Here is a 19,094-nt window from a genome sequence, read left to right on the forward strand (position 1 = left end):
GCACACAAGTGCAGGACAGCGTAACTCAACCGCACTTGCAAGAGATGCGAAGCACGCTGCAGCCTCCACTCAGCTGTGGGGTCTTGCTCAGGCCCCTTCCCAAACTGAAGGGTTCCCTGGAGCACTTACAGATGCAATGGCTACGGGATGGGTCCAGCATGGTGCCAGGCTTACAGGTGCAGCGGAAGCTGCCGCGGGTGTTCACACACTCAGCATCTTTGCACAGCCCCTGCATCAAGCACTCGTTGATATCTGTGGACAGGAGAGAGCCTGGTGAGACGTGAGGAAGCTGAGGGTGAACTGAACCCACTACCCAGTGCCTCCCATTCAGGTGCCGTGGACCGAGGGGGTTGCAGCCAGGCTGGTGACCGAGGCAGCCTCTGCACCGAGCAGCGTGGTGGGGGCCTCTGTGGCGACAGCAGTCCCACATCTGCAGCACAGAGCTCGCTCGCTGCAGCTGCAGGGATGGCTTGTGAATGACTGCTCTACTTTGCGGTCCTCATGGAAAACAGATGTGGCCCCTACAGTGAACCACCCCAGCAGGGGGTCACTCTTATGGCCGTCACGTTTGTTGTTTGCAAGCCCGGACTGGTCAGTCCTGTCCTTTCATCCGATCCCTGGTCCTGCTCATATGGAGCCATCATCCACAGACGATCCTTCCTGAGAAACTCAGTGCCAGCATGCAGGGAGGGCAGTGACTGATCCCCTCTGGAGGCGGAGGGATGGTGGGCCAGGCTGTGGTAGTGTCTTCTTCCAGGAACAGGTTGAGCAAGCGGGAAGTCGCCAAGCTCAAGCCCTGCCTCAAGCTCTGCCTCTGCCCCTGACTCAGCATGCATCAGATGCAGTCTTCGGGAAGGGAGGTGGGCTTATCCCAGGGAAACACCGTCAGGCTCACCCATTTGGCCTGCAGTAAATGGCTTTCCCAGCACTACCTTATTCCTCAGAGCTGAAGCATCACTGCTTGGTGGAAGTGGGGGTGTCACAGAGCCGCTATGACAGCTGGAGTTCAGACTTAATGACCTGAGAGGTCCTCCCCAGTCCTGTGCTCTTACACTCCCCCGTTCACCCCACCAGCTGCCCCATACATGGCTGAGACACACAGGGGCTATCAAGACCAGGCCATGATGTTCAGTCAATTGGAAGTACTAACGCTACAGGGATATGCAGCAGGCCAGGGAAGAGTAGGATTTGGCTGCGTAATGTAATGGGTTCCTGCTCCGTACCAAGCACAGGACGGAGTTCATGAGAACAACCGGTGGCCAGACCCCAAATGTACTGGGAACCCCACTCAGAGAAGAGGCTTGGGCTCTCCAGAGGAGCCTCGGAGCTCATCCCTGTCACTCCCCGGCATGGTCAGAGCGCCGTGTCATTCCAACACACCAACTGGACAAAGTGTTTGGCCTCCACATAAGCAAAGAGATTGAAGGGATTAGAGTAACGACAGCACAAAACAAACAAGCACCAAGGGCTGGGCTTTATGAGCTTAATTTAAAACAGGGCCACGTCCTGGCCTCAGTCCAACCCCCTCTATTCCACTGGCAGCAGAGGACCCACCTACAGTGGGAATCCCCACAGGGAACAGAAGCAGGCAGGCGCGCTCAGGGCCACGCACTCCTACCCCCTGCAGCATGCCAGGGACGGGGCTAGCCACAAGAAGAGGCCTCAAGGACCACAAACCGAGATCCGTACACTGTCTCAGCTGCTTCTTCCCACCCCACACAAGCCTGCCGGTGCTCCTCAGAAACAGCCACACTGGGTCAGGCAGCCTGTGGTGGAAAGGTGCAGGCTGGTTTACCCTGGTGCTTGGTGAGCAGAAAGGACCTGAGTCAGCAACAGACACCAAGGATATATAGACACCGAGGATATATGGACACCAAGGTGCCAGTGTGTGTCCTGTGCAGTGACAGCTGTGCATGCACACCTCCCTACCACCGAGCCTCCAAGACAATCTTTGCCTCATGTCTAGCAACCACGTTATCCCTTCCAGTGCCATCCTTCCTGCTGGTCCCAGCCGCACCGGGAGGTTCCGTGGCTGGGTCTGCCAGGCACTCTCAACTCAGACTCATTGCAGCCTTGTTCCTGCTCAATGGGATGCAGCAACGAAAGGAACGGAGATCTTGCAGAGACGAGCCATTTGTTCCTCAGCTGGAAGGCACCAGAGACAACCCTTTCTGTCCATACAGAACAGAGGAAAGTGGGCTTCTGCCAGGGCCCTCCTCCAGTCGCTCATCTGTGCTTTGACAACAGTCTTCAAAGCCAGAGCTCAGCTCCTTCCCAGCTCAGCTCCTCTCCTACAGCCAATGGCCTCAGAAACCATCAGCCCTTGTCCAGCCCGTTGGCTCCCCTCTTACCTGGGCTGGCAAAAGAAGGCCCCATGTAGCCTCTCCCACAGTCTATCAGCCAAATTGCTCACTCTGGACTCTTAAGTGAGGTGCTAAGCTTCCTGACACATGTCCCACTGCAACAGCAGAGATGGGAAAAGCACCTCAAGGAAGCAGAGTGTCTGCAGAACAGTACTTCTCCAGCCCAGCTTACAAAGGAGCATGCAGAGGCTCAAATCTCTGGTTCCCGCTTTTTCCTGTGTACAAACATCTTCCTAGCCAAGTCCACATTGCCATCTCCCTCTGCTCCTCTGAGCCTCTCCCTGCTCCAGAGGTGATGCAAATCCAGAGCAGGTGCTGCAAGTCTCTGCTCGCTGACATGAGTCCTTCCAGCTGCTCTGCTCCTCCAACTCCTATTCGATGTCTCCGGGTAGCTCCTCATGCCTGTAGGACTGCCTGTGGCTGCATAAGGGATGAGATCTGAGCACCAAGGAGAATAGAAGCCATCGCGTTGTTGAAAGTTCTCCCCCAGGACAACGTGGGGAGGTTGAATCATTAATTAAGTAAGCATGGTGGAAAGTCCCAGCTAAAAGAGATGAGTCATTGGATTGCCAGCCCTGGGTTTGCATGGCCAGGGCCCAGGCTCCCTGCTGCATCTTCGAGATGACACCTCTCAGCTTATCATGAATCACAAGAAGGGAACCATAAAATTCCACTTCAGTCAGAGTATGGAAAAACACAAGCACTGTGGGTCCAAGAGATGCCAAATAAACAGGAACTGGAGAGAAAAGCGGAGAGATGGTGCCTTCCTCATACGGAGCTGAGGGACTGTGGGAGTGAAAAATGGATAGACCCCAGCAGCGTGGGGCAGGCAGGGCAGCCTGGCAGCATGGACAAGTGACATGCTTGGAACAGAAAGAATCGCTTCTATGGCACTCTCCCACTTGTAATGAACACCTGAACAAGCTGACAACCTTCCCAAATGTTTTCAGGCAACAGAATTTTTGTTGCTTCAGACTACGGGAGAAGCGTTTTTACACTCACACTTAGCAGAACAGCAACATAGCTCCTTACTGGGTCAGTAGGATTTAACAGGTGAGTTTTCTTGTGCTGGCCCAACTATGCGCTGACTATGCTTATCAGCTGGGTCATGTAGTCCAGTGTTACCTGGTTTTCCTTCATTCTTGATGAAAGCACAGAGATTTTTATGAGTCACGTTCTTTGCAGATCTATATCAAGGAGTTAGAGAATTGTATTTTACTTGTGTAGATAATTACAACTCTGACAGTGGATGTGGGAACGAGACAGAGATATGAAAGCAGCATCCTTACCTTGGCAGTGGCTCCGGTTCAGCCTCTTGTACCCCTGGGGACACTCTACCTGCCCATTCTCAATCACAGGGTGTGCTGGGAAGAAAGCAAACAGTGTGGGATGTCGGCAGTGGAGCCAGCCACCAGCGTCCTACCTTCTCTCTGCCCTCCTTGCGGAGGGGAAAGGGTCCCTAGGTCTGCCTTGGATGGGCCTCTGATGACTCCCAGGGCAGAGGGAAAGGTGGGAGCAGCCACGTTTCCCAAGCAGTGTCTTCTGCTGCTTGGCAGGTGCCAACCTGGTGACCTAGAGGTGCTGCCTGTGCTTCATATCTATCACTGTGTCACCTCGGCTCCTCCCAGGCCAGCTTGGATAGCCAGGTGGCACATGACAAGGGGCATCAGTGAAAGGAGTGACAGAGGTCCTTGACAAGATGCTGAAATAATAGCCCAGGGCCTGTTTATGACATTTTCCCCCTTTTTTACTGCGTGTGATTTCCTGCCCCCATCACTCTCATCTATGAAAATTTCAAATTGCTGCTTAAAATAGTTTTGTGGCTTTCAAAATGGCCTGTAACTCCCACAATTAAATCTCTCCAAATTTTTTAAAGGCGAGTAAAATGTGGCCCATAAATTCCAAGGAGGTCAAATTTAGGCACCATATTTGGAGCAAGGGAAAGGGAATCCAGGAGCTGATGGGTTGGGAAGTGAGTAAGCACGGGGTGGGGTAGGAAGAAGGGTGCTTTGCCTAAGGATGGGATTTTCCCAGGGTGGTGTTTCTTTTTAATTTTCTGGACCGTAGACTTGGAAACAAGAAGTGCGTGTAACACTTAAGTGACTGTCCAGCCGTATTCCCACCACTCGAATTCCTCCTGCCTGCCATCAGTAGCTCACACCCTGGCGTCATACGTGGTAAGCCCTCCATGGCAATAACCATATCGAGGATCTGGCAGATTCCTAACACATTGCAGCTTTTGAGAACCCGGGACAAATTGAGACCATCCTTGTGGCAGGAGATGGTTGGAAAGAGCCTGCAATGGTTAAGAACACAAACAATGTGCTGGGGCCAGAGAACAGGCGTGTCTGTAACTCTTTGTCCTGGACACTTTGACCCTATAATGCAGTTTAAAGCCATTCTAGGACACTTCTTGAAAGGCAAATGTTAGGGACCAGCCTCCTAGGATAAAGGCGCTTGGGAAATAAAAGATGGGAGAACGAATCATTCACCAGGCTGTATCAGGAAGGAGAATAGAAAGCCTGGTTTCCCCAGGTATATTAAATGAAGCTACAAGGTTTTCTGGGTGCAGAGAGATCCTCAGCGGCTGGATGAATGACTAAGACAAAAAATCTATTCACCCCCTTCAACAGTTCAGTCATGAATTGTAAGCAGGAAGTGCTTACAAATATCTGGATGTTAGGGGTGAGGGGGTTGCTGGTGATACTGGGAATTGCTGGGTACATTTCCAACCTTCTGGCAAGGGAAAAACAACCTCTGGCTCACGGGCTCCAGGCTCAGCGCCCCGGTGGGATTCCAGGTCCTCCCACACCGCAGCCTGTGGGCTCGGGGCTGCCGACAGGCATTAACTGTGCTTGGAAGCATCTGTCAGCCTCAGCACGATGTGATAACAGACGCTTAAATGAAGCAGCATCGTTATGTGCGAGCCCTCCAACGGGGAGCCAAGCATGCCGGAGATCAAACAGCGATGACATGTGTCAGAGCCCCGCTCCCTCTCTGAAAAGCCTTTGCGGAGAAACAGATCCTGCAGCATCCCTCCGCCAGATGCTGCTGGGGAGAGGGCAAGGCAGAAAATAATACCAGTGATGGGGGGCGAGCGTGCAGGTCTCGTGCCACCTCAGCACTCATGTGACTCCAGTCTGCAGAAACCTGCAGCTCGTTACTACAGCAAATCACTTGTGAGGCTGCGGACAAATGTCTTAATTTTGCAAAGAAACCCGCGTTCCCTGGAAAGAATAACTGTAATGTAATGCGAGCACATCTCTCTGTACCAAGGGGAACCAAGACAGTTTCTGAAGTACTGGATGGAGGCTGCTCTCTTTCTGCCAGGACCTGGCCGCAAGGGAAGACAGCGTGTGGCTGAAGAAGGATGTAAGCTATTAACTCTCAGCTTTGTACTTGGTTACTTGAGCAGAGGACCATTTCCTTCCACGAGCTCTGACATTGCCAAACTAGAGCAGAGATGGCCAAAACCCCCTGAAAAACCAGCCTAGGACACCTGAGTTTCCTGCAAAGGGGATGAGCATCCACCTTGCTCCCATGCAGCTGGTAGGAGTGGGAGACTGGCTTTGGAGGCTATTCCTCTGGAACCCAGCAAAGGGAAAAAGCCGACCTGATGATCAGAGAGGGCAGAAATCTGCCAGGATCCACAGCTGCAGGGGTCCCAGCCTCCTGTGTCTGTCTGTCTGTCTACACTCTCTCCAGGAAGGGGTTCTCCCAGAGCCTGAGGCTGGGGATGGAGCAGCTGAGCTGCATCTGTCAGGCAGAGGGATTTCAGGCTTGCTGAGGGCAGGGAGCTCTGACTCCTGATTCAAGGATGTGATTTCAGAGCCTCACCTCGAGGGCACTTCAGCCCTGCGGGCGCTGTGCCAAAGCGATGTGCTCACCAGGTATCTGCACACCAGGACTCGCCCTCGGCTCTCCTCATCGCTCCCTCCAGCTCTGCTTCATCCCACTGCCCGGTGCTGCTTTCTGCAAGCTCTGCAGGCACCGGGCATCCCCAGCAGGGCTGGACTCGCACAAAGGAGCGTATGTGTAATAAGCTCACAGACCCAAAAAGGAGGTGAGCGCGAAGCAGCCAGAGCCCAGGATTCCCACCAGCATCTTTGTCCCCAGCTAGAACAATACTCGAGCAGAGCAGAATAAGAAGGGAAATGAATGCACGGAAATCGGACAGAGGGATTTTGCAGCCTAGCAGGATGATCTTTAAGCAGCTAGGCTAGTTTTCCATCACTTCCCAGGAAAAGATGCTCTACCCAAGGCCCTGGCTCCCCAAACACTGTCTGAAGACAGGATGAAGAAGCTCAGGCTGATGGTGAAGTGGAAAGAAACCACTTCTAGTGGTGGTAGCCACAAGGGCCTGAGCAAGGCAACGTTTGTAGGGTGAGATACTACATTGCATTAGGCCAGCCAATATCACTCTGTTAAAAGGGGAAGAGGCAAGCCTGCGGTCAGATGAGAAGTGAGGAAATGCTTGGCTGCTGAAAGCTAGCCCATTTCTTTCAACTCTTTCCATTTATCATACAAAAGGCATTATCTCTCTGAGAAACCTTGCCTTGCTGAACTCCTTTGCCACTTTCAGGACTCACAGACATTTCTGGAGACCCTGGATCAGCTGCACAGAAGAACTCCCACCCTGGCTGGACCCCAGGCATCTCCTCGTGCCCGCAGTGGGCACAGAGCGTGCAGTCAGGAGGGTGGCTGTGGTGCCTCTGCTTGCCCTGGGTTTTCCAGCACGTGGGAGATGAAAGGAGCCAGAGCGCATGGTCTCATGGCATCTGGAGTGGTGGGGATGGTGGACCCAGTCAAACCTCAGCCTGGTTTAGTGTGAAGCAGAGAAGATCAGCCTCCACTGCAGAGAGGACCTCAGCTGCTGAACTCGTTGGCAGAAGAGCAGAGGAGCTCAGACCCCATAGCAGTCTCCAGAGAGAAAACATATTGGAGATGCCACACCAAGAAGTAGGCAGGGCTGTGGCCGTGGGGATAAGCTGAGTTCCCAGGCAGAATGGACAAGAGGGAAAGGACACAAATCCTTCAGTCCAGATCTGTCATGGCTGCTCTCCTTGCCTCCGGGTGGTCTGCAGTAGGCAGGCTCCAGCAAGACTTTCTCCAATGCCCCAACAAAGGCTACAGTAGCAGGGGTGGGGAGGGCATGCACCAGTGCTGATGTGCGATACGAAACTAAGCCCACTGCTCTACTCATGGTCAATAAAGATCTTCAAGGTGAAAAAGATGCTTGAAGGAAAAAAAGACTCTGGTAATTACTGTTGGCCTTTGGGGTCGTTCCAACAGAGAAAACCTCATTCTGCTCCCACAGTGGCTTCCAGCTGGGACACAATACCTCTGTACCTAAAAAACCCCACTTTTGCAACACTGTGCTACTGTGTGCCGAGACCATGATGCTGCACGTGAATGATGGGCAAAACAAGCACTCTGCAGAACAAGGCAGTCCTGAAAATGCTGCGCTTCCCCAGGTTAAGCATTGCTCTCTGTGGTACTGCCATAACCTTGCAGAGGTTTCAGCTTCTTTCCCCACATCCAGCCCTTCTTTACTGTCCCAGACAGACTCCCTGTGGCACATGGTGCAGCGGTGGAAGAACCAGCCCCCTCCATAGCCTCCTTCCCATATTTCCAGGGTTTTTTTCCTGTATCCTCCCCAATCTGATCGCAACAAGAGCAGACCAGGGGGTTGATTTTCAAGGGGCTTCCTGTGGCTGTTTCAATGCCTGCAGGCACAGTGCAGGGGAGCGTGCGGCTTGCGGAGCCGCTCGGCGTTTCTGATGACGACGGCTCCATGGGTGAGCTGCCACCCCTCTCGTGGTGGGAGGTCTGTTTGGGGAGTGCTGCGGACGCCAAGCCAGACATTACAAGATCCAACTTTCCAGTGAAATTCAGACTTTTCTCTAGGACAAAAAACTTGAAAAAACACGAGGAGTGGGAATAAAAACAAAACAATAACCTTCAAAGACTTGTTTCTTAATGCAGTTAAAACCCATAGGCAGGAGGAGAGAAAGCAGCCCAGGAGGGTCTACAGTGAGCACAAATGGTGGGTGCGCAGCCCAGCCCACGCTCAGGCTGACTGCAGCCTGAAATAAGGGACAGAGGGCACTGAAAAACCAGGACTTGGAAGATGCGGGTTTACTGCTGCACCCAGAAAGTTCCCCAAACCCACACAGAAAGGTGAGACTTGTAGCTCCTGGGCAGTACCGGAGACGGTGTTCATCACCGGTATGGGCTTCTCCTGGAGTGCTGCTGGTCGCAGAGGTGTGTGGTCTCAGGGACAGGGAGGAGGTGGAAGAGGAGGGCTGTGACCCGCCCTGGGCAGAACTCTCTGCTACCAGTTTGCTTTATCCCCACGTGCCTGAGGAGGGCCAAGGCTTCAGGGAAACCAGTGTCCAAATCCACACCTGCCCTGGGGTCTGTGTCGACCTGCAGCTTGGGTGTTGTTGGTTTTAGTTTCCACAGATGATCTCTTGACCTTGTTCCAGCATGTTCTTTTCCACAGACCACTGTATACCCCAAAATAGTATATGGTGTGGCAGGTAAGCAAGAGTAGCTCTGCCCAGCAGTGTGCCTGCTACTAGCCCCACATCCTGAGCTTGCCACGGGGCAGGACATTGCTTCAGCGCAGCTTCCTCACCAGCACTGCTCAAATACCCTGGTGGTCCTTGAGCTTCCTCCCAGCCACGTCCAAGTGTCTCTACTTTAGCTGCTTCCTCAGCCTCCAATTGCCTTTTTCCACTATCAGTCTTCTCCAAGTTTTACCTTCCAGCTCCCATATGCTCCTACCTCTCTGTTCTAGCCTTTCGGTGTGTGCTGCACTGCCTCCTCCGAATACTAAAGACCCAGGAGGGTCACCGGATGCCTCCATCTGATTTATCCTATCTTGCAGCGCAGCACATTTCATGCAGCCATCTCCAGCCGGAGCTGAAGGACTGCAGCCACACAACAGCATGCAGGTGTCCTGCCACTCTCCAGGGCCCTGCTGCTGGCTCATCTCTTTCTTTCATGGGTTGGGTGACAGCCTTTGCCCCAACAGCTCATGGAGCAAGCTCTCGGCTCTCCCCCATCTCCCAGGGCTGTCTCTGACATATTCTGGGGGTCCCATCTTCAGCTCTCACTTAAATGAGCAACAGCAAACTCCCAGTGACTTCTGCTATAGCCTGCTTGAATGCCCATCTCTGTGCCCGCTTCTCTGAAGGGGCCTAACAACATACACCCTCCCAGCAGCAAACCAGACAGCCAAAAGCCTGAGCAGAGCCTAAGGAAACCTCTGAGACTAATGTAACACCCGCTACAGAGAGTACTGGCCAGGTCAACCCCACCCCTACCTTAATTCTGAACTCAACTTTTAACATGGTCTCCTTAGGATGCAGACAAAGCATTCAAGTGCCTTGGCTTTTCTGATGCTGGGCAAAACACAAAAAATAGCAGGAATTGGTCATGGCAGATCCGCTCGGGCGGATGCCTGCCTCCGATTCTTCTTCTTCTCTGATGTCTTTCCGCACACAAACACGTACCAAACATGAAAGCTGCAGTCGATGGAGACATCCGGACGTATCCAGACTCTACTAACAATCAGTGTCTCGGGCAGACAGTCAATCCAAACAAGCTCTCCATTTGTCTAGCTCTTGCCTGGCTGCACTTCTGTACATTTGTAAGTGTTTACACTGAACTAGCTTCTGCCATTTCTGTCTCTGGTTGCTGGAATTAAATTCCCAGCGCTGTCAAGTCTGCTCTGGTGCACGCCTCCCCGGGACACACGAGCGCAAGGAGAAGTTCTCTCTGAAGACCACAGTGCCAAGAAGAGAGCTGGAAACATCCACTGGACATGTTATCTCTGTGCATGAGACACCAGGTCACTGAACTACAGCCCAGTGACTCTGAGTGAGCACGATACAGGCCAGCAAGACCAGGAGACAGAAGGAATGTGAGTGTGGGATGTGGTCTACAGGCAGGAACGATGCGGAGTGATGCCTTCACACTGGACAGGCATGGACCTGGGAGCCCTGGCAGAGGAGGCACGGGGCAATGAGAGGTCACAGTGCTCGATGGCTCCGTTGTTAGAGCACTAAGATCATGGAGAAAGGACTGTTTCCCTGGCTGCACTCTGGGGTGAGATCTCTTGTGTGTGAAGACAGCACGCCAGAGAAAAGCATGCCAGCCACCTGGGCTTCTCACTCCACAACAGCCAGGGTCTCTTAGGCCACCTCCATTGACTGTCTGCCTTACAGCTCCCTTCACTTGCACTGTGTGGTCTCCTGCATGTGGGGTTGGTTACAGGGCAGTCAATCAGAGGTAGCCAGAGGAAGATACTTGCACACGATTAAAGAGGATGAAAACAGCCCCTTCAACTAGCCTGAATTCCTGCCAAAATCAACAAGAGCCATTTGGTCTCCAAGGGGGAACTTTATCGCCCAAAGCCAGAGGGACTGAGAATGGGATTTTCTTGTGGCACAGGGAGACGGAAGATGCACGGGGATATATTTTTCATATCCCCATGGAATTAATCTGAAAAAAGCCAGACAAGCATCTGTCCACTCAATGAAGACCAGCAGTGACAACCTCCCTTGAGTTTCAGTTGCTGCTGGGACGCAGGGTATGCGCTGAGCTGTGGAAGTGGGACCTACTGGCAGCTAGGAGGCATGTCATAAGTGCATTTCCTCTACTGGCTGGCTGATTGCAAGGAGCACATGGGGGTACTTCGTGCCTGTTTTCATGTCTTGGAACCCTGTGATTAAAGACAAATTTTGCAGCCTGAAGATCTAAGTCCAGCAGAGCAAATCACTGCTGCAGCTCTGGCTGCTGAACGATACCTAGCATCCTGGCACGGAGAAAGAGAAAGGAGGTGCAAAGATTTTGCAGCCATCTGCAGTCTAACTGAAGTGTTAAGTGGCCCCCCTGCTTCCTAATAGGGGGATCACAGAGAGACAGGGTGAGAAATGGGGAGACTGCTGTGGGATGGGGAGGAGAAAGCCGTGACTGGGGATGCGAAGGTCGGGGACAAAGAGGAGGGGGCTGAGGCCTGTGTGGGGCATTTCCTTGTTTGTACTGAACCTGGAGACCCCGTGGTCACCCCCATACCGCATATGCCCAAGGCTCCCTTGGGGCTGGCACACAGACGAGGGCAGGCAAGCAGCAGTGTGGCCCAGGGCCACAGCAGAGCCATGCAGAGGGGGAAGATGACAGCAATCAGAGCTCCCCAGCTCTGTGCCGGGTTCCAGGATGCTGACAACCTCGTCTGTGATTGCGAGGAATTTGGCTTCAGCCAGCCCTACCCCTGGCTGAGGGGGAACCGAATCAAAAGAGGACAAGATGCAAACAGCTCTTGGGAGTGTGCGTGCAAGCAAGCAGGACAGCCTCTGGGCAGAGCTAGAAGGCACCAATGCCACACTTGCTTGCGCAAAACCTGCCACCTTGGACACCTCCACTCTCCTTAGGGGTCAAAGTCTCCTGGACCATGGGGTCTGTTTACTTTAGTCCTTCGATGCAGTGAAGGCATGTGAACCAGCAGCCAGGCAGTCATGGAAGGGGGCAGGCAGGCAGGCAGGGGAGAGGTGAGCAGCTCCCTGCCCGTGTTGCATTGGACACGCGCACCTTGCCCTGCACCAGACCCGGTCAGCATCGGCTGCGGAGCCATTGTGCCCGCAGGGCTGCCTCCCCCCAGCCAGGAGTCCTTCAGCACGGCCTCTCCACCACAACATGGGATGGGGCCACAGCGCGAGGGGCCGTGCCCGTCACGGAGCACCCCGAGCGAAGCAGCTGAGGAATCCCCATCTCCTGCTGGATCAGTCCGTCCAGCTCCCAAGCGCAGGAGAAACGGAGCTGGACGCCCGTGCCCCTGGAACGGACCCCGGGTGCGCTCCTGCCAATTGTTTGATGTAGTGTTATTTCCAGAGCCCCTGCCAAGCCCGTGTCGGGCCCAGAGCAAGCCCGTAACTCTATAGGGCCGAGTCTGCAGCCTCCTCCACCGATCTAGGACTGCACCTCCTAAACCCACGGCCGCTCTTTTCCTGTTTCTCCCTCCGAGCACGGCTAGCACAGCAGGAACCACTGGCCGCACCGGGGTTTCGCAGGGGCAGTTTAGGGAGAAAGCGCTGAGCCTGGGGCTAGCACCCAAACCACAGTGCTGCTCCCTGGTGCATGGGCTGGGGTGGCAGCCGGCATGGCCCTGCACACCACCTCGGACACACCGCACCATCCCCGAGGGCCTTGGGCAAAGGAGAGCCACATGGCAGGGGACCCACGGCTCTGCTCCATGCCTGCTCAGCTGCGTGAGGCAGCCTGACCATTTCTGCTTGCCAAGGGTGCAGGCCGTCCCTCGCGCTGTCCCAGGCGGCCGCAGTACTCACCTGGCCGGGGGGGGCAGGCCAGGCACCGGTCCGCACCCCAGAAGAGCCCCACACTGCCGCAGCAGTCCTCCAGCTTGGTCAGCCCTGGCAGGGGGTTGGTGCACTGCGGAGAGAGGACGAGAGGCTCAGGCTTCTGCAGGACGGGGAGGGGACGCACGCCCGTCCACTGCGGCTGGCTGGCACGGCGGCAGCAGAGCCAGCACAGGGGACGATGGTTTGGGGTCAGAGGCTGGCATGGCCCTCCTTGCACAGCTCCTCACCAGGATGTGGCGGGACCAGGGATGCAGTGTAAGACAGTAAACAGTTATGCAGAGAGAAAAACACAAGACTCCTTCGACTGCACCCCTCGGAGGGGAAGGGGACATCAAACAGAGCAGGAGATGAACCAGAGATGATATCACCCAGCAAAGCCCTGGAATCAGCCCCGTGCCTGGCTGATTAGCCAGCAAAATGGGTGCACCACTCCAGCCTGGCGGGGAGCTTGCGGTCAGGCACTTTCCTCTGCTTAATGAGTCTCTCTTTCCTGCCCCCCTCGCCCCCCCGGCAAGGTCCTCTGGATTACAGGCTTCCCCATTAGAGCAGAGCCGCCGCGGCCCACAGGCCGGAGCTGGCCCCCGTCCAGGCGCGCGTGGCCGCCTGCCCAGCGCTTGCATACCGATCGGCTCGGCTGCGGCTGAGCGGGGAGAGGCAAATGCTCCCGCCAGGCTCTTCGCCCTCTCCCGGGCACGGCATCACCCTGGCTGGGTGAGGTGCGAGCACAGCAAGGGTACCCCCTGCTGCCCCCCTCGCCGCCCCCAGAGCATCTCCCGCAGCCTCTCTGGGCATCCACGAGCATCTCCGTGCATCATCACCTGCTCCCAGGGTCAGAGAGCTGCCGTCTCCCCACGGACGAGCAAGGCTTTTCCAGCCCCAGGGTCTGATCTCATTTATTTTTGCACTAGGGAATGGCTGAGAACATATCCCCCTAGAAACGGCTTGGATGGGAGCGACTGAAGGACAGGATGGGAACTGGGAGCAGCCCCCTAGAAAGGGCTGGGGAGCAGTGGGGAGGCTGCCCAGCCGGGGGGTCTCGCTGAGCACGAGCTGCTTCGGGGGAGCTCACAGGTGTTCCTATGGGTGCCAAAAACCTCCAATGCTTTTCCAGTGACGCAAGAGAAACATATGGGGAAAGACAAAATAAGAAATTACGATGACTGTGGGACAGGGGTGAGAAAGCCCCTCACGTGCATTTGCTTCCCAAGCCCCGACTGAGCTGCCCAGGAAGGCGTCGTTCCATGGAAATCAGACTTTCATTTATCGTCTGAGAGGGAAAGGAATTTTCCTATGTTTTATACATTTCCTACAATAATCGCAGAGCGTGGCTGTAAATGTTGCTATAAATAGGGCACCCTTTTTAAACGAGACTGAGTGTGAAAGCCATCAAGTCTGGGCTGCGCTGCCCCAGGGCACAGCCTGGTCAGGGCAAGGCAGCAAGGTCTCCCTGTTGGGCCAAAACACGGGATTTTCTTCCCAAGTACTAACACATTGCTGCCCGTGCCCACGGCACCTGGGTGATGCCCATGCTGATGCTGAACAGCTTCACACAATGAAAGGCCACCCTCCCTGCCCCATAAGCCAATACACCCGTACCCCAGAACAAGAAACGTATCTATACACACTCCGACGCTTGACAGGTGACCCCTTACCTGCCCGTGGAGAGCCTCCCGAAAGCACCTCCCCAGCAGCGCCGGGGCTCTCTGCTGCTGCTGGCTGCTCTCTGTGGCAATGCTGTTGCCGTTCCCATGGGCATAGGTGTACCAGGGCACGGCAGCCAGCTGAGGCACCAGGACCGCCTCCACGCTGTTCTCCTCCGACACCTCTGCATCACCCCGCACCCTGGCCACCTGATGAATCTGCACGGTGGCTTCTGGAGGGTGGTTGATGTGGACATTCACCAGGGAAGGGTTTAGGGAAGCTGGAAGATGAGTTTATACCACAGTTGTGACAATCTGGCAACAATTTGGCACCCGAAGAGCATCTTGTCATCAACAAAGTCACAAGGGAGGAGAGGTAGACTGACCCCACTGGGAAATCTAGAGGAAGATTGCATTTAAGAGAAAATACTTCTCTGGCCCAAAAACAGGACAAACCTACCGAAAACTTTCCCCAGCAACCTGAGCCCTTCAGAAACTAGGGGAACTACTTTTCTAACTACCTGGCCTGAAAAGGCAAGCATAAGGAGGTAGTGGCCTCCTCGGGCCTGTTAATGAAGATCTGAGGAGCACCCAAGTAGGAGGAAAATGTGGGGTCTGGAGCTGCCGGCCACGCTCACCCAGCTGGTTGGACAAGGGCAGGGTGTAGGTGGAGTGCTTCATGGAGCTGCTGGCCGGGGTCTTTGGGGCTCTCCCTCCTTGCTGCTTTTCCAGAGAGGGAGCTGGCAGGTGGCAAAACTTTCCCGTGGAGTTGGAGGGGCACCAGCACTCGTCCCGGCCCACGCAGCGCCCTCCGTTCAGGCAGGGGATCTGGCAGAAGTCTGCAAGGCAAAGAGAGGTCTGCTTAGCAGAGAAACTGAGACACTGCCTCTAGCCAAGGGGCGGCTGGGGGAGGCCAGGCAGCTGGATCTGGGCCAGCACTAGCCCCATGGTGCCCAAGGATCAGGCCCAGCATCGGGCTGGGGTCAGCACTTGCAGCCTGGAGGCAGCCTGGGGTCCCTGCTGTGCATCACCATCTTCCCCAAGCTCTGCTCAGGACTGGAGTCATGGGTTGAAGATGATGAACCCTCTCTTGGGCTCTGGGGCCATGGTCAGCCTGGGGTAGCCATGCCCTGCGGGGCAGCCCCCCAGGGCCAAGGTGGTGTTGTGGCACAGCAGGATCCCTCAGAGTGGGGCAGGAGCTATGGCAGCCACATGCGGCCGAGTCAGCACAATTCCTTCTCTTCTGCATCACCCTCTCCCCACTTGGCAGGGTTTTTACTCCCAGCCCAGAAGGGAACTCAGCGGGGATGGGAGAGGCAGAAGGAGAGAATGGGCAGAGAGCCACGTCCTCAGAGCCTGTCTCCCGGCCAGCCCTGGCCCTGCCAGCAGCTCAAGTGGGAGAAGCGTGGAGTGGGACAAAAGAACCGGGAGCAATTCATCTGCACAGGCTTGGAAAAAGCATCCACAGATGAAACTGAAGTCACATATTTTCTGGCCTCATCAGATGCTTGGAGCAACCCAGAGCATCTCTCAGTGTGAGTGACACTCGGGCAAGGCACGGGATTCCCTGACAGATCATCTTGACTCATTTCAGTGTCTGCTCCACATCCCTGGATGGCTTGTCAGGTTCATCCCAAGGGATGAGCTCCCACCCTTCTCCAAGTTAATTTGCTCAAGCCCAGCAACCAGTTTTGGGGGAAGGAGACACATCTTTGGACTGGGATCTAGGCAGAAATTCCCATGAACCCTGTATCAGTCGGTGTCCACAACAGCCAGACTTTGCACTCTCTCAGTGTTAGAAGAATTTGAAAGTTACAAAGGCTTTCAGAGGACGAGTCCCACCAGGTCCTGCGGGCTGCTCCCACCAACTGGCTCCAAGAGGATGTGCCCAACCCACAGCTGGGTATCCCAGTGACTTGATGAGCAATCCCAGCAGCTCTGAAAGGCGAGCAGAGGTTTCAGCAGCCCTGTTTATAAGAATAGCTTGCAACCTGCAGCCAGCTCTCCTGGCTGCCACGTGAGTGAAAGGAGAGAACAGGAGGAAATTAGGTGATGAAAGTCAGCCCCAAGACTGGATGCCAACGAAAGCAGTGAGCTGGCTCTGAGAAGGAGGCGGTGGCGAGGCTTGGCTGCAGGCCTGACTCAAACACACGCATCCCCTCTACCTGGGGTGGGATGGAAACAGAAGTTGCTTGCCCAGGAAAGAGAGCAATGAAGCAAGGTCTGTCTTCCTCCCCCAGAGACAGAGACAGAGTAAGCCCCAAAGACCCCAGGAGACATCTTCCAAGGCACTGAGAGAGGCCAACTCCTCCCATCCCTATAGCAGCCCAAGCCCTCAGTCTGTAGAGGCAGGAAAAGCAGAAGGAGGAGAGTGGGGGAGCAGGCAAGAAGGTGGGCTGGGGGCCTCAGGGTGCTCACAGATGCGGAAGCCAGACTTGGGATCGTGGTCGTGCCCCCCTTGGCTATAGAGAGTGGTGGTGTCTCCTTTCTCGCAGCTGTTGTAGCAGCGCCCACTCCGGCACGTCTGTTTGCAGATGGTGGGTGTGAAGACGATTTTTATCTTCCTAATCTTCTCTGTCAGGTTGGCCCCTATGAAAGAAAAGGATAGTGCTAAGTGGAAACAGCATCTCCAGGTCAGGGAGCTGGTAATTCACGGCTCAAGCTCCAAAGCATTCCCAGAGCAAGGAGGGGTTTGTGTCCCTCCCCGGAGCAGTGTCTCTCCTTCCCCCTTGCTCACTGCAGCCTGTCCTCTGCTCCAGCATCAGTAAGGGTTTGTCAGCACATGAAAAATGGTGAGCAGCATGCTCTGCCTGCCCAGCTGGAGTGGCATAACTCCCTGTGAAGGGACACACACGCACTAACTCCAGTATAAAGGGTGTTTTTCTGCTTTAGACAATATTCCTCCTCCAGCCACATCAGTAGCTGGAAGACTGGCTGTCCTTAAACCACTGGAAGGCTTCCCACACAAACAGCCAGACTAGTATCCATCAAAGAGAGCATCAGGGCTTGAGAAAACCAATGTCTCCCTACAAGCGCCCCCTGACCTCCTGCAGTTACCTGCAGTCCCCTCTTGGTCCCTCACCATCCTCGCATTAGATACAGGGGGGAATCGCACTCAGAGCTCTTGGGGGCTTGTGGAAAATGGACAACAGGCAGAACTGTTGTGTAACCATGAACCAGCTGGCTCGACATCAGAGGCCTCCATCCCTGCCCACTTAGACAGCTGTTTCTGTGGATGACCCCTTGCTATGCTCAACCCCCACTCTCCCCATTTTAATCCCCACTTTCAGACTACAGCTTCAATCAGGCTCACGGCCCTACTCATAAGGGCTGAGATGCCACATGGTGCCTCCTTGTAGAATCAAGGCTTCAAGGGGAGCCAAGCTGCAGAAGACAACTTGCATCTGTCCTAGCTGAGGAGGCGCTGAGGCTCAGCAACTGCACGTCCCAGCAGCCTGGCCTGATCCCTGCTCATGTCAGAAGGCACCAAGGGGGCAGCCAAAGGGAAGAACTAGATGCTGTTTGCACAATCTGACCTCGAGGGCTGCTCAGACGAGGAGGAAGCTGAGACACCCTGTTCCTACAGACTGAGGCAACCCCTCTTCAGGGCAGCATGCTGAGGTGATGTTAAACACCTCTGGGAGGTATCTGTCACATCCCCCCTGGCTCCTCTCCCCTGCTGTCAGCATTTTGCTCCCCTGATCTGTTCTCCTTTGGTAGGGTCTCTTTCTTCGGTAAGCCCAGCAATGCCCATGCTGATCTTCCTTTTCCATCTCACCCAGCGGCACAGTCCTGGGAGTCCAGGGTTTCTTGGGGATCCCCAGCCACACCATTGCCCTTCCCCACAACACCTCAACAAGAAGCCCCAAAAGAGTGACAGCCCTGGAGGCCTTACCCCTTGCAGCCAAGGTGTGCTCCTGGGAAACCGCATGTGGCCCAGAGCTGCTCTGCTCATGTCCATTCCCGTTGGGGAGTGCATTAGAGGTGAGTTGGCCATTGCTGGCTGGGTAGCGCCGGACAGTCCGTGACGGCCCTGTGTGCTGGGGGGAGACAGGAGAGCCAATTCTGCTCTGAGTCCTGTGGAAGAGAAAAAATGAACCGATACTCCTCACGAGTAACTGCGCTGACACACAGTGCCTGTCCACCAGGATACCCTGCGGCAACCTTTGCTGCCGAGCTGCCTGAGCTACCACGTGGACACAGAGCTCTGCCTACCTGAGCAGGGTCCCACTCCTCACCTGCTTTCAGTCATCACGATGGCACCATTTCACTCTAGGGACCACGCCCCATGCCCTGAGCCTGGCAGGGCATAGTACTCACCAGGATACTCTCCCTATACCATCACATTGGGCTGCCCCACCACAGGGATGCCCCAGCTGCCTTGAAGAACCTCTGCCTGCCCATCACGCTCAAGGGCTGCTCCCTGCCCCACCACATCCCTCCCCCAGCAAACACAAGCAGCTCCAAATACACTTGTTCTTATGGTGGTAGCTTTCTCAGGACCTGCCTTCCCAGCCCCAAAGGAGCACTGAAAAACCAGCGAGGCAGTCAGAAGAGAAGCCAGGCCAAGCAAATAAGCAAAACTTGGCCCATGAGAATCACAAACAAGAGAGAATGACCAAGAACTCAAGCCTGTAAGTGCAGTTACAACGTTCTGCAGTAACTGCATTTATGGCTTTTGGTGTTTTCTGGGGACTAAGCATGGA

The 19,094-nt window shown here is 54.9% G+C and overlaps 1 protein-coding gene across 2 annotated transcripts in view; it reads right to left on the reverse strand.

The window, feature by feature from the left end:
• LTBP2 (latent transforming growth factor beta binding protein 2) overlaps positions 1–19,094 on the reverse strand; it is a 74,115-nt gene that overhangs the window by 21,548 nt on the left and 33,473 nt on the right. Inside the window, exons 4-10 of one of the 2 annotated variants that reach the window (XM_050896827.1) lie at positions 18,284–18,465; positions 16,807–16,977; positions 15,027–15,227; positions 14,401–14,669; positions 12,716–12,818; positions 3,653–3,727; positions 130–252 (exon numbers count right to left, since the gene is read on the reverse strand). In XM_050896827.1, coding sequence (XP_050752784.1) covers positions 130–252; positions 3,653–3,727; positions 12,716–12,818; positions 14,401–14,669; positions 15,027–15,227; positions 16,807–16,977; positions 18,284–18,465 — 1,124 coding nt within the window. The remainder of the gene's footprint in view (positions 1–129; positions 253–3,652; positions 3,728–12,715; positions 12,819–14,400; positions 14,670–15,026; positions 15,228–16,806; positions 16,978–18,283; positions 18,466–19,094) is intronic. The other variant, XM_050896828.1, reaches the window with a different exon arrangement.

Source organism: Gymnogyps californianus, chromosome 5, assembly GCF_018139145.2.
Source record: "Gymnogyps californianus isolate 813 chromosome 5, ASM1813914v2, whole genome shotgun sequence".
In the NCBI taxonomy this organism is placed as follows: Eukaryota; Metazoa; Chordata; class Aves; order Accipitriformes; family Cathartidae; genus Gymnogyps; species Gymnogyps californianus.